Raw genomic sequence first — 15,444 nt, 5'->3', positions numbered from 1 at the left:
GGAGAGAAAAAAAATGTATGGAGACAGAAAGAGGGATAGAGGGGAGCAGGAAAGGAGGGCTCACATCCTCAGTTTTTCCCGAAGATAAAACCACAGATAGAATTTACATTCCGTGGTAATGCCATTAGTTACACCAAAGACAATAAAGATAACACTCGTATAGCATTCATAGAGGAGAACGAGAACAAGGAAAAGGGGGTAAGAAAGAGGGATTGCCTCTTAAATCTTTGCCGAAGATAAAACGCCGGAGCCGGCCGGCCAGAAAGTTACAGCACTGGAGTGATGTGACATTGTGTGTAGATGGCCTCGGTTCTCCCAAAGCACAAATCACATCACATAAATACAGTTGATATTTTTTATCCATTCCATATGGAGCCGGATGATTTTCCGCTCTGGGGAACGAAGCTGTTTAACGGCAGGAAAAGCATCCATCTAAGCGCTGAACATGATGAAGAAATTCGCAGGCGACAGTGGGATAAAAAGTTACACAACAACACATGGCCAGCCTTCAAATTTATGTCAGTTGAAATCATTTCAAGAAACAAACCAAATGTGTCAAAATGAGATTGAACATAAAAATTACATCTAACCTTAAACTTCTTTAATAAGAGATTCTAATAAATGATTCTATGAATGCATCTTTAACGGCACATTTGGGTAAGCTAGTGAGCACTTTCTAAACGGTGCTTCTGTCTATGTGCTGGTCTTGCAGTGTCCTTTGGGAAGTTAAAGACTATCATATCGTATCAAGTTATGAGGGACTAGTTGTGTGAGGATGCGTGTCTCTCTGCACCACTAGACATCTTTTGTTTGAGTCTGATGGCACCGAATATCCCATGCAAGCAAGACTATAGACGTGCTAGGTCATGTGTTAGCTTAAGTTGCCTATGAACCTGTAAGTGCAGCACACGTTCAGAAACCAAGCGGTGAAGCTTGGATTTGATGTGTCTGAACAGATCTGGCCCTGTATCAACTGCGGCCCAAAGCCACAACAGTGTTCGTCGTCTGACGCCTTAAACATGTGTCTCCTCTTCGAGAGGCACTGTCGAGAACTTCTTCCTGGAGAGACTTTGGCCCCGACATAGTGGCATACAGAGCGATACAAACCCAGTATGTAAATCTGTCAGCTGCTGGGAAATATGGGGAAGCACTGACACACTGTCCATATTTCAGGACACATAATTCAGGTCTGACTTGGGTTACACGAGGTGTGCGGAGGGTTCGGTCCATCTGTCAGCTGGTTCACAGGAGATCCGAGCGTGTATTACAATAGTCAGGCTACATCACCATAAAGTCAATGATAAGCTATAAAACCAAACACAAAGTAGTACAATACAGACTCAAAAAGATAAGGATGGAGAGCTGCAAAAAGACTCACTCATACATACCGACGGCTTGACAGATCTTACGCCTGCTCATGCATGTGTGAGCAGGCTTGCATAGACAATAAGAGAAAACAGCTCTACACACACAACCACGCAAATGAGTAAAATGGAAGGGAATACAATGTGTACAAACTTGGCCCTTATTTGACAGTAACTGGTGACACAGACACTTGTGCACGGAGAAATCAGGCATCAGGAACATTTATTTGTCATTTCCATATCCAATGAAAGAGGTTTGGACACACACACACACATAATATGCATACACACCCATACAACTGTACACAGATAATGATAAAAGGGCTTTGAACAAGTACAAGCTAGAGGCTTGTGAAGACAGGGGTTGAGTGGCTGGCTGAGTTCTGCTGTCAGTCCTACCAAAGAGATTTCTCTGTGATGCTGTAGGGGAAATACACTACAGAACACTCTTTGGCTAGCGACTAATCCAGCAGCCAAAGATCAATTACACACTTTTTCACTCCCGCGGTTCTAACAGCTAAATGTTATCATGTGCTGAAACTGTGTACGTGTGTGTGTGTGTGTGCTCACTATGAATCACCTACAATAGCATCTGCTTATGTATGTGCCAGGAAAAAGTAATTATTTACATGACATTTCGAATGACAACCTGCAGTACAAAGTGATAACATACGGGGCATACGGGTAGCGTAGCGGTCTATTCTGTTGCCTACCGACACGGGGATCGCCAGTTCGAATTCCCGTGTTACCTCTGGCTTGGTCAGGTGTCCCTACAGACACAAATGGCCGTCAGTGTCTGTGGGTGGGAAGCCGGATGTGGGTGTGTGTCCTGGTTGCTGCACTAACGCCTCTTCTGGCTGGTCGGGGCGCCTGTTCAGGGGGAGGGGGGACTGGGGGGAATAGCGTGATCCTCCCACGCGCTACGTCCCCCTGGCGAAACTCCTCACTGTCAGGTGAAAAGAAGCGGCTGGCGACTCCACATGTACCGCAGGAGGCATGTGGTAGTCTGCAGCCCTCCCCGGATCGGCAGAGGGGGTGGAGCAGTGGCCGGGATGGCTCGGAAGAGTGGGAGTCATTGGCCGGATACAGTTGAGGAGAAAAAGGGAGAGGAAAAAAAGTCCAAAAGAAGGAGTGGGCACCGTCTGAGCAGGAGAGCTAGTGCCTTAGTCAATATCTTAGTCATACGGGAAGTCTTTATGGGACGTAAACCTCTGTCTGCTCTCTAAAATTGGCCAAATGTGTTACGCTGGTAAAAATAACCAAGAAAGGAAGTTGTAAATATTTAAGGTCAGTTTTCATCAAGCCAACTGATTTAGCTATGACATACCCTCAGTAAGTGCGGACATGTGACTCAACAATACATAATAACCCATGATTCATCTGTTTTCAGAAGTATTAATAGGTTTCAAGTTGCCACATGTAAATTGCACATCACCTAACTTTCTGACATGCACGGTTGTTAGTATGACTGCTAACTCAACATACAGTACCATAGAATTTTTTTTTTAGGAATTTCAATGTTTTGAACAAAAGCATGTTTTTATGGTCCGATGTGAAACTTTGTGAAGAAGATACGTGTTACCTGGACACAGTGACGTGTTAAAAAAAAAGAAAAGAAAAAAAAAAAGGTTTCCAATGAACATGACCCATACTAAGATCTGAACTAAAATGTGCTGGAGGCTGCTCATAAATCTCTTCACTGAGCCAACTGTGATGGGAGGAGGAGGAGGGTTGTTGGGAAGATGGGAACAATTACACCCGAGAGGATAACGGCTCAGGATTAGGAAGTGGAGGGATGAATGAATGGATAAATGAATGAGTCCTGAAGTGGCTCCTAACATGCTATCAGCAGGCAATAAAACACACAAACACACACACACACGCATGCACGCACTTTTACACACACACACACGCACACGCACGCACACACACACACACACACACACACACACACACACACACACACACACACACCACTCAAACCACTCCTGTGGTACACTTCCCGTTTTCTGTGGGGCTTACAGCACATCTGCCCCCACTTGTGGCTATGTGTTTTATTTGTTTAAATGTATGTGCACGTGCACGTGCATGTGTGTGTGTGTGTGTGCGTGCACACAGTCTTTTTGAGTCACACTAATATACCCCCCTGTATAATTAAGAAGCTGACGGTGTGGTTCTTCTTTTTAAGGAACAGAAATATATGTGCTGTGGTGTGTGTGTGTGGGGGGGGGGGGGTTTGGGGTTGGTCATACAATAAATGAAAATACTCAACATCCCAATAAACACTACAAAGGAGATTAATATGGATATCGTGAGTACTGCAGCGGGACGGGGTATAACACATACTTGTTGACAGTATCTTGAGCGGCATTCAGTTCCTCGGCAGTGTAGCTACACACACACACACACACACACACACAAACACACACACACGTCCCTCTCCCCACATAGTTAAATGGCATGCTCCCTCTAGTAAGAACAGTCTGCCTAAATGCTCTCCTCGCCCAGTGACTTGCTAGCAGATTATTGCGGCCTGTGTGTGTGTGTGTGTGTGTGTGTGTGTGTGTGTGTGTGTGTGTGTGTGTGTGTGTGTGTAGTGTTGCACAGTGGTCTCTGTTGATTCAACCATGAAGTTCCCTGCACAGATCAAACAGCCAAAGAACACCACCAGTGGAGAATGAAGTGTGTGTGTGTGTGTGTGTGTGTGTGTGTGTGTGTGTGTGTGTGTGTGTGTGTGTGTTTGTTTCCCTGCATGTGTGTTTAAGGAAAGAAGATAGCGTGTGGTACCAGCAGGGACCTTGGGGGTCTTACCTCAGGCCACATAATAGCTCCTCATCTCTTGCTAGCTCCCAGTAATAGCAGCCCTTGCTGCAGCTAATGGTAGCATCTCTCTAATGATGTCCCCATTGATCCGAGACTACAGAGTTATTCTGATCCAGCTGTGGTTTCCTGCCACCCCCTTCTCCTCTTGTGTCGGCCTTTACAAGGTGCCATTACTTGAGGTTGAGCCAGTAAAGTGAGTGTGGCCGGGTTAGAAGTGAACGGGGCTTGAAGCTTTCTTGATGATGAAAATGCCCGGGCTAATTGAAGGCCACGCTTCTGTCTTTGGTTTCATAATGTCTCCTGTTGGGTTGGTGTTTTGCGGTTCCACACTCAACAACTGACTCAGTAAAATTTATTTATACTTATTTTCAAAACCAAAAGCAAGACAATGGGTTTCCCATGATCTATTTTCCTACATCCGACTTAGATCCGAAATCGTGCAAGCCCTGCGCGCTGACAAAAGAGGTCTCTAACCATCCAACCAAAAGTGAATTTCATCGTTTGTGTGGATGTGTGTTTCCAACCAGCACAGCTGCTTGTGTCTATCCCTGTACTAAGTTGATATCTGTTTTCCTGTTGTGATGTCATGCCCGAGATGCCTCTCATACAATAATTTCCCCCGAGCTGCGAATGGATCTACCAATTCCCCAACTAGAGAGAAGAGCCACCGTCGTGTTGAGCTCATTAACCCTGCAGTTTTAAACATGCATGGTAACTGTGGCTGGCTGCGTGTCATTAGTTTTACCGAGCTAAATGAACCCCCTCATTTGCCCCGCCTGGGGCTAGCCTTTCCGAATTTCCTCTGTATACAGAATGAAGACAGACCCGAAGAATCTCCGAATAGCATAGTTTAAATTGTAGGTGTGTTTAACAGGCAGACATGAAGGGGAATGAAAATGAGTGAGTCGAGTAATGTCGCTGGATCCATGCCGAAGCTTTCCAACCCGGTTCTACATGCCAGGGCCAAGCATGCTCTGAGAAAGCCTTTAAAAGAGACATCCACATGGCCCAGAGGACTGAGATATTTACCATATACTTGGCAAAATAACATCTAGCAATCAACTGTGTGTTATCCATTTAAGAACACATTAAAATGATGTCAGAAACACGAGAGAAAAAGAAATACGGCATGGCATTTTCACTACGATCTCAAAAATATGTATTAGACAGCTTAACGATTTGGAGTGCATCCCATTACATTCTAACAGTGTAGAAATAGCACACAGGTGCTAACGGCTGGGGTTGTAAAACGTTACTATCACCATGATTGAGCTGTACTTTGTTCCAAAATCTAAATGTTCAGCTCTTTCTCATGCTTTACTGGCTCGCTCGACTTAGAAGTTAAATCCAATCCACTTATATCACCAAGAAATTAAACTATGCTTGGCTGGAGAACGAGGCAGTACTCACACCTTTCCCTGGCAGTTACACTTCTAGACGATCCATCAAAATGTGAATACCCAAAAACCTGCCATATGATGCTGCTCAGGCCCTTTCTCTTTATCACACACAATACCACACAGGTGACCTCTGACCAGATTTGTACCTGCGTGCAGTATATCAAGCCTCCACTGACGGTCAGTGGTGCAGAGGAAACACATCTCAAGTGCAGCACAAGTACTAAAGCTTAAGATTTCAACTGTTAGGATCTTAATACATCGTGACAGAGCACATATCTAACATTTTAACTGCAAACAGTTACTGGCTAATGCCGAAAACACTCGGAACTGCAAAACAAAGTTTAGGCCTGGTTGAGTTTTCATTCCTGATATTCTCAGAAGCCTTTAGTCATCCTATTTTTGGGACATCACATTTTGTCCTTTGTGCTTATGATGTTGTATTGCTGTAAAGCCCACTGAGGCAAATTGGTAATTTGTGATAATGAGCTATACAAATAAAATTGACTTTATGCAAGCATCCAACCACCTCTTGTATTGGATGTGGAAACCTAACTGGCAAGCAATAAAGCTCAACCCACCGCGATATAGGTTAACTTTAATGATCCAGTGGCCCTACAGGTGATCTCGCTCCTTTTTTAAAAACCCAATCTTTTGAGATTTATATTTATATATATTCAGTTTTGTGTCCACCCAAGATACTTTGTTGGGCCTTTCTGAGTGATACTACTGATAGGCTCGGTTAAACATATGTTTCATGTGTTTCAAGACTCTTATGAACCACAAAATAACATCTAAAATTTTTGTTGTGGAGGTAAAAACCAACTGGGCCTTGGAGAAGTCAACATAAATGGGAACGACGGTTCTTCAACAGCGCTTCTTCAACAGGTTTATGTTACATTAGCACCACACAGTGGCAGCATGAGTCACTACAGAAACAATTAAACTAATACAAGACTGACCCCTGCAGGATTACACAGGAACTGCTTTGATATTGAGAAGAAGGGCAAATTCAGGGACGGCTGGTATAAATGGGATAACAGGGCTAAGCCCTCCCTATATTTTACAATAATGATGAGAAAATTGTTGTTAAAAAAAATAAAATAAAACAGAACAGATTTTGTTTAATTTTGGTGGAACCTAGAGCAGCAACACACCAAATAGTCACAAGAAAAACAGGATATATCTAAATGGGCTTATTGTTTATAGCCCAAACACAGCAGCATCAGCTTCCAGTCATCTTTGTAGTAAGTGAGTGACAGGCATAGTGGCACACCTCCTTGATTTGCCAATCATGATCATCTGGGCTAAATTAATTCAGCCGTCAAGCCACAGACTTTTGACCAATGACAGTGGACGTACAGAGTAACAATACATACAATGACATCCTCTCCACCCAATTATAACACTTCTGTTTAACAAATTAGGATGTGTGGTGGCATTACCTGGATACCAGAGGTAGTGAAGTAGGGAATCTCAAACTTGACACTGATGGGAGGCTTGCCTTCCTTGTCCTCTGCTTCTACACTAGGTAGGCCAAAGTGGGCTCTCATGAGGTACTCCTTACCACCCTGCAAGAGAAATTCAGCAGGACCTTGAAACGGGTACAAAAACCATAATTTACTGGCTTTACTGTCACTATGGAGTGCTAGGCTACATTCACGCTTATGACGCACCGGGAAGGACTTGATGGACCAGACTATTTCACTGTTCTCCGGGATCCACTTGACGCTGCCCACAGTGGTCTTAAATTTAGGTGAGTCTGCATCAGTGGGGACAGGGATGTGTATCTCTACGTTGTTGGCTGTCGACCTCCTCTTAAACTGACTTTTGGCCTGTTGGATGGGAGGTGTAGGGACAGTCAGATACAGGCGAGATAGACGGAAGAGGCAAAAGGTTTAGACAGACAGACAAGAGGAGATGACAGAGAGAGAAGAGAGGGAGATAGAGACATGAGACAAAGAGACAGAAATTAAGGAGGAAAGAAAAAGGGGTAGTAAAATGAAATGGTCAGGGAGATGGAGGTAGAGAGAGTAAGTGTCTGTTTGCTGCCGAGAGGAATTGCAGCTCTAAACCTACAATCAGGTGGTAACAGGAAATTGTTGTTTTTTTAATTATGAAAGTTATAAGGCCAGGTACTTTACCTTAATCATGTACTCGATTCTACTGTGTGAGTGTTTCTCTATCACTGACTCAATCCAGATCAGTGGCTTCACCTGAGGACAATAAACATCAGCAAATATTGGCATCTTCAGTCAGAACCTGCTTAGGAAGCCAATGAGAGCCATTAATAGCTGCAATCATAACTAGCACATCTCTGAACTCAAAGCTATTTCAAACACAGCTGCCACATAGGGATAACACTTATCATTTTGAGAACACAAAGAAGACGAACAGAAAGAAGAGATGATATACAGGAAAAACAAATCATGATCATGATTTCATCTTTGGAAGGGCAGCCTAAAGTTCAAAATGTATATGAATAACATGAATACCATCAAGTAACAAGTGAGGATGCTTTTCTTTCAATTAGTTTAAATAATTACAATGCCCCCCCCTTTCTCCCCAACTGTATCTGGCCAATTACTCCACTCTTCCGAGCCACCCCGGTCGCTGCTCCACCCCCTCTGCTGATCCGGGGAGGGCAGCAGACTAGCCCATGCCTCCTCTGACACATGTGGAGTCGCCAGCTGCTTCTTTTCACCTGACAGTGAGGAGTTTCGCCAGGGGGGTGTAGCACATGGGAGGATCACGCTATTCCCCCCAGTTCCCCCTCCCCCCTGAACAGGTGCCCAGACCAACCGGAGGAGGCGCTAGTGCAGCGACCAGGACACATACCCACATCTGGCTTCCCAACCACAGGCACGGCCAATTGTGTCTGTTGGGACGCCCAACCAAGCCGGAGGTAACATGGGGATTCGAACCAGCGATCCCCATGTTGGAATAATTACAAAAGTCCGCGGTGGCGTAGCGGTCTAAGCATCGGCTTGGTGTCGATGCAGTTGCCCACTGGGGACTGGGGTTCGCGCCCCGGTCTCGTCAGATCCGACTATGGCCGGACTCGATGAAGCAGCAATCATTGGCAACGCTGTCTTAGGGAGGGGGGCGGAGTCGGCTTGTATTCGTCATGTGAATGCGTCTCTGTGTGTGTCGGAAAAACAGTGGTTCGGCTTGGATTCGCCTTGCAACGAAAGTGGGGAGGCGCTTTCCTTCGAGACTGCCGGCCGGAGAGATGCAGTTGGCGAACGCATGCAATACGAGGGTGGGTGTTTGAATTAAAATAGGGATCAATTGGCCACTAAATTGGGAGAAAAAAGGGAAAAATCAGAAATAAATGTATAAAAAAAAAAGGAATAATTACAAATTAAAGCTGCTTCCAGGAGTTAAGGATTTTGTTGACTCTGTGCACCCCTGTGGACAAATTCAGTAGTGTTGAGGAAGAGCAACTTCATTTTGCATAAGCGTTGCCTCTTCTCTCAAAGTCGTTTTGAAGATGTGAGATGTAGTGGTGTTTTGGGAAAGCAGGTGTTTGAAAGATATACAGCAATAATGTAATGGCCTGGTGATGGCCTGGCGGCCTGTCCAGGGTGTCTCCCCGCCTGCTGCCCAATGACTACTGGGATAGGCTCCAGCATCCCCGCGACCCTAAGTAAGGATAAGCAGTTTGGATAATGGATGGATGGATCTCTAACTGCAGCTATGTCTCCTGTCTGTGTGCAGCAAACCATTTCATCAGATTGTGCAGGAAATCCGACCTGGAGACAAGCATTTGGAATCGTTATATAGCAACATATAATCTTCTTGCTGGTCGTCTCATTTAGGGGTGGGACGATAGGAAAATTTCATGCCACGATTATCCTGGCCAAAATAATTGCAATTCATGATATTATCTCAATAATCATCAAAATATGCTTAGAACTCTTAAAATAGCACCAAAACATACTGGTAATTTGTTTTATTCTTTCATTTAGACACATTTCCATATCTAGGGGGGAGACCCCGTGAAAGCGGGGCCCGCGGTGGGTGCCGTAGCTGGGAAGATCTGCGAGAAGGGCTTGCGCCGAATATGCTTCCATTTTATTGAATGTATCAATCCACACTGACTCGGTGTATTTTTATGATTTGAGTCTATTTTGTCACGTTTTGTGAAGCATAATCTGCACAGACAGCTGTTTAAATTACTCAAATATCCCGCTGTATATGTGTTTTGAACTTATTAAGCGTATCTACATTGATTGATCAAGGCTCCCACCCAGACTGTGTGAGCTTGCCTGTTTCACTACAGGCAGACTTTAATTTAATTTTCTTTAGGTTAGAACCCAGCGACTGACGATGCACAAACCAGTGCATTGGTAGTGCCGGTCCCAAGCCCAGATAAATGGGGAGGGTTGCATCAGGAAGGGCATACAGCGTTAAACCTTTGCCAAATCAAATATGTGGATCATAAATCAGATTTCCATACCGGATCGTCAAGGCCCAGGTTACCAACGACCGCCACCAGTACTGCTGGCCAGCAGGGTGCCAGTGGAAACTATGCTACTGTTGGGCGAAGGAGAAGGAGCGGAGGTGAAGGCATGTCCAGAGGCAGTTGGAAAGGAACGGTAAGAATGTGGAAGTGAGAGACGGAACTTTGAATGTTGGCACTATGACTGGTAAAGAGGGAGAGCTGGCTGATATGATGGAGAGAAGGAAGGCAGATATACTGTGTGTGCAAGAGACCAGGTGGAAGAGGAGTAAGGCAAGGAGCATCGGAGGTGGGTTCAAACTCTTTTACCATAGTGCAGATAGAAGGAGAAATGGGGTAGGGGTCATTTTAAAGGAAGAGTATGTCAAAAGTGTGCTGGAGATGAAGCCAGTGTTGGACAGAGTGACGAGTATGAAGCTGGAAATCAAAGGTGTGATGATGAATGTTATCAGTGCATATGCCCTGCAAGTTGGTGTGAGATGGAAGAGAAAGAAGAATTCTAGAGTGAGTTGGATGATGTGGTGGAGAGAGTACCCAAGGAGGAGAGTGGTGATTGGAGAAATTTAATGGACATGTTGTTGGTGGGAACAGGGGTGATAGGGAGGTGATGGGTAGGAATCGTGTCAAGGAGAGAAATGTGGAAGGACAGATAGTGGTGGATTTTGCGAAAAGGATGGAAATGGCTGTGGTGAATACATATTTCAAGAAGTGGGAGGAACATAGGGTGACCTACAAGAGTGGAGGAAAATGCACACAGGTGGACTATATCTTATGTAGAAGGCACGATCTAAAGGGGATTGGAGATTGCAAGGTGGTGACAGGGGGATAGACACTGAGGAAGGAGAAAAGGACTTGTACCAATTGGCTTAACAGAGGGACCAAGCCGGGAAGGATGTGCAGCAAGTTAGGGCGATCAAGGATAGAGATGGAAATGTGCTGACAAGCGAGGAGAGTGTGCTGAGAAGGTGGAAGGAGTACATTGAGGGGCTGATGAATGAAGAAAATGAGAGAGAGAGAGAGAAGGTTGGATGATGGGGGGATAGTGACTCAGGAAGTGCAGTGGATTAGCAAGGAAGAAGTGAGGGCAGCTATGAAGAGGATGAAGAGTGGAAAGGCGGTTGATCCAGGTGACATACCCGTAGAGGCATGGAGGTGTTTAGGAGAGATCGCAGTGGAGTTTTTAACTGGATTGTTTAACACAATCTTGGAAAGGGAGAGGATGCCTGAGGAGTGGAGAAGAAGCATACTGGTACCCATTTTCAAGAATATGGGTGATGTGCAGAGCTGTAGTAACTACAGAAGTATAAAGTTGATCAGCTACAGCATGAAGATATGGGAAAGAGTAATAGAAGCTAGGTTAAGAGGAGGTGATGATTAGCGAGCAGCAGTATGGTTTCATGCCAGGAAAGAGCACCACAGATGTGATGTTTGCTTTGAGAATGTTGATTGAGAAGTATAGAGAAGGCCAGAAGGAGTTACATTGTGTCTTTGTGGATTTACAGAAAGCATATGACAGGGTGCCGAGAGGAGGTGTGGTATTGTATGAGGAAGTTGGGAGTGGCAGAGAAGTATGTAAGAGTGGTGCAGGGTATGTATGAGGGAAGTGTGACAGTGGTGAGGTGTGTGGTAGGAATGACGGATGGGTTCAAGGTGGAGGTGGGATTACATCAAGGATCGGCTCTGAGCCCTTTCTTGTTTGCAATGGTGATGGACAGGTTGACGGACGGGATCAGGCAGGAGTCTCCATGGACTATGATGTTCGCGGATGACATTGTGATCTGTAGTGAGAGTAGGGTGCAGGTTGAGGAGAGCCTGGAGAGGTGGAGGTATGCACTGGAGAGAAGAGGAATGAAAGTCAGTAGGAGCAAGACAGAATACATATGCGTGAATGAGAGGGAGGACAGTGGAATGGTGAGGATGCAAGGAGTAGAGGTGACGAAGGTGGATGAGTTTAAATACTTGGGGTCAACTGTTCAAAGTAACGGGGGGGGGGGTGGAAGAGAGGTGAAAAGGAGAGTGCAGGCAGGGTGGAGTGGGTGGAGAAGAGTGTCAGAAGTGATTTGTGACAGAAAGGTACCAACAAGAGTGAAAGGAAAGTTTACAAGATGGTAGTGAGACTAGCTATGTTATATGGTTTGGAGATGGTGGCACTGTCAAAAAGACAGGAGAAGGAGCTGGAGGTGGCAGAGTTGAAGACGCTGAGATTTTCGTTGGGAGTGACGAAGAAGGACAGGAATAGGAACAAGTATATTAGAGGGACAGCTCAGGTTGGACGGTTTGGAGACAAAGCAAGAGAGGCAACATTGAGATGATTTGCAGAGCAGAGATGCCGGTTATATTGGGAGAAGGATGCTGAATATGGAGCTGCCAGGCAAGAGGAAAAGAGGAAGGCCAAAGAGGAGGTTTATGGATGTGGTGAGGGGGGACATGCAGGTGGCTGGTGTGACAGAGGAAGATGCAGAGGACAGGAAGAGATGGCAACGGACGAGCCGCTGTGGTGACCCCTAATGGGAGCAGCCAAAAGATGCAGCAGCAGTAGTAGTAGTAGTAGTAGTAGACCAAAAAAGTCCACGATGTGAAAAGGTGGTAGTGGTCATTAGGAATACAAACAAATGTGTATATTAACAATATGTTGAATCACCCCCCCCCTTTCTCCCCAATTGTACCTGACCAATTACCCTATTTTACGAGCCATAGTGATCTTTGCTCCACCCCCTCTGCCAATCCCGGGAGGGCCGCAGACCCCCACGCTTCCTCCGATATACAGTTGGAGTCACCAGCCACTTCTTTTCACCTGAGTTTTACCAGAGGGATGTAGTGCGTGGGAGGATCACGCTATTCCCCCCAGTTCCCCCTTCCCCCTGAACAGCCGCCTCAACTGACCAGAGGAGATGCTAGTGCAGTGACCAGGACACATACCCAAGCCAGAGGTAACGCGGGAATTCGAACCGGCAATCCCCGTGTTGGTAGGCAATGGAATAGACCGCTATGCTACCCAGACGGCTGAATCAAAATTTAACTTATATAGCAAGAATAACAAAACTTCACCCATTTTCTACAATGTTTCAATGCTAGCAGTTTGTACTTCCCAGGACAGTCATCAACATCCGGTTGGGCAGGTGTTTACGGAAGACACAGTCAGAGTGGACTGGATGACAGAATGCTTACACAGAGCTCACGTCTCGCTTCCAATGGGGATTCCCAGTTAGAGCCAATCTTCATCCCAAAGTTAGGGATCTGACTTGCTGACAGCTTTTCCAAGTCACTCATATGAGGACAGTCACGACTATCTCCATTTACGATTGTCTCAATAATGGAAATTCACCACGATCAACTTTTTATCCGTGTTCTTTATCATGATCCATGATAAAATCCTATATTGTCCAATCCCTAGTCTCATTTGCCTATGTCGGTCATAAAGTAGCATCAAAATTAAGGTAAGACGGATACATAACCAGTAAGCAGCTTTAATACTGTGATATGAAACTGTGCTATCAGATAAAACAATAAAGAGCTGCTTAAAAAGCATTCAATAACTGGGGATTAAAAAGTCTTGTAGTTTCCTAGTTATGTGCTTGTGATGGGTTTGGTTGACCCTATGACAAGTGTTAGTCAAGATTGTTAAGAGTCCTTGTTGCTTCAATGCAATGCACTTTACTGCAAATTCACAATCCATTTGGGCCGGACAACAACAACAAAAATTGAGCATTTCATGATTTTAATTATGTGTTGTCTCATTCCTCTTGTCTCTTGCTTTCTCTCTACCCTTTTCTACCCTCTCTATGCTTCCTGTGCTTTCTATGATTCCTATCCTGCCAATTACCCCACTCTTCCAAGCCGTCCCGGTCATCTCTTCTGCCGATCCAGGGAGTGCTTCAGACCTACCACGTCTCCTCCGATACATATGGAGTCGCCAGCCGCTTCTTTTCACCTGACAGTGAGGAGTTTCACCAGGGGGACGTAGCACGTGGGAGGATCATGCTATTCTCCCCAGTTCCTCCTCCCCCCCAAACAGGCGCCCCGACCCGACCAGAGGAGGCACTAGTGCAGCGACCAGGACACATAACCACATCTGGCTTCCCACCCGCAGACACGGCCAATTGAGTCTGCAGGGACGCCGGACCAAGCCGGAGACAACATGGGGATTCGATCCGGTGATCCCTGTGCTGGTAGGTAATGGAATAGACCGCTATGCCACCTGGACGCCCTCCCGTCCTGCTTTCTATTTCCCTAACTAACACTTAGAAAGTTTTTAGTGTGGAAAACTTGAATATATGTCTTGGATGAAATCTCAACTAATCTACTCAAATATTTTAACATCCACATTTCCTGTAATAAATGTGTCGACATTGCACCCCTGCTTTATGCGTGCAGTCCTGAATGCTTACGTGTCCCAGTGCTACTTTCCATAGACACATATGCAAGTCAAACATGCAAAAAAACAGAATGACTGTTACTGCCCCCTCAAATCAGGGAGACAGTCTGACTCAAACCAACCGCTCGCCCTTTCTTGTCTGTATTAGTAGCATACACAGCCCCCTCCTAGACAGCAATATTTAGAGTACTTCTGTGGACCTACATGTGTGTTGAGACGGTAGGACATGAGTTCAAACTCCCCGTCGGGCGGGATGAAGGAGATTGTGCGGTCGTTTTCAAAACGTGACAGCCGGACGCACTGGTGGAACTTGACATCTTCCAGTTCCACTGACTTACTCTTCCCACCTGGGGAGGGGGTCAAACAGGGCCAGAGGGAGGAGGAAAAAAGGGGAAGTGGGGAGTAACGGAAAGAAAGAGAAGTGAGAGAATCAGTAAGGACAAAGTAGTGGGAGGGAATTAAAAGAAAGAGAGACGGAGCATGAAACGAGAGAGAGGGTAGACAAATAGAAACATGAATAGAGACAAAGTAAAGACAGACAGAGACAAAAACAGAAAGAAGATGAGTTTAAGAGAGAAAAAGAGTGAGAAAAGAAGGACAGAAATGAAGGAACACCGGCTTTTGGCTACCTCTGAATTTCCCGAAAATTAAGACAAAACACTGAAATTATCCGAAGACACTGGGAGGAAAGTAATAACCTACGAGCATACACCTCCAGTCAAATGGGTGGAAAATGCAGATTTGCAAACTACGACAATCAGCTGTTTTATTTGTCTCTGCAGGGAAAATGTAGAAATGTAAAAATGAAATGATGCTGCTGGTCTTGCATAACAATATTCAGTGTAGTGATTGATCTGATGAACCTAAACGGAGTTTGAGTATTGGAAATGCCGCCTATCTTATGTGCTCTTCTGACAGCGAGCAAGTGATATGATGAGTTTAGTGGGAAAGACACTTAAAAGGGCACAGAGAGAAGCGATGATAATAGAGGGAGAAAGAGACGCAGGTAGTGAAAGAAAA

General features: G+C 45.3%; 1 protein-coding gene across 1 annotated transcript in view; it reads right to left on the bottom strand.

Annotated features, from left to right (window-relative positions):
- The window catches only part of LOC130109950 (AP-1 complex subunit mu-1), a 41,915-nt gene that overhangs the window by 18,413 nt on the left and 8,058 nt on the right, over positions 1-15,444 (bottom strand). Inside the window, exons 7-10 of the mRNA XM_056276914.1 lie at positions 14,629-14,771; positions 7,729-7,800; positions 7,261-7,419; positions 7,030-7,155 (exon numbers count right to left, since the gene is read on the bottom strand). Of these exons, the coding sequence (XP_056132889.1) occupies positions 7,030-7,155; positions 7,261-7,419; positions 7,729-7,800; positions 14,629-14,771 (500 nt within the window). The remainder of the gene's footprint in view (positions 1-7,029; positions 7,156-7,260; positions 7,420-7,728; positions 7,801-14,628; positions 14,772-15,444) is intronic.

The sequence above is a fragment of the Lampris incognitus genome, chromosome 3 (assembly GCF_029633865.1).
Source record: "Lampris incognitus isolate fLamInc1 chromosome 3, fLamInc1.hap2, whole genome shotgun sequence".
Taxonomy (NCBI): domain Eukaryota; kingdom Metazoa; phylum Chordata; class Actinopteri; order Lampriformes; family Lampridae; genus Lampris; species Lampris incognitus.
Note: the sequence above shows the minus strand (reverse complement) of the source record. Positions and strands in the feature narration are given on the sequence as shown.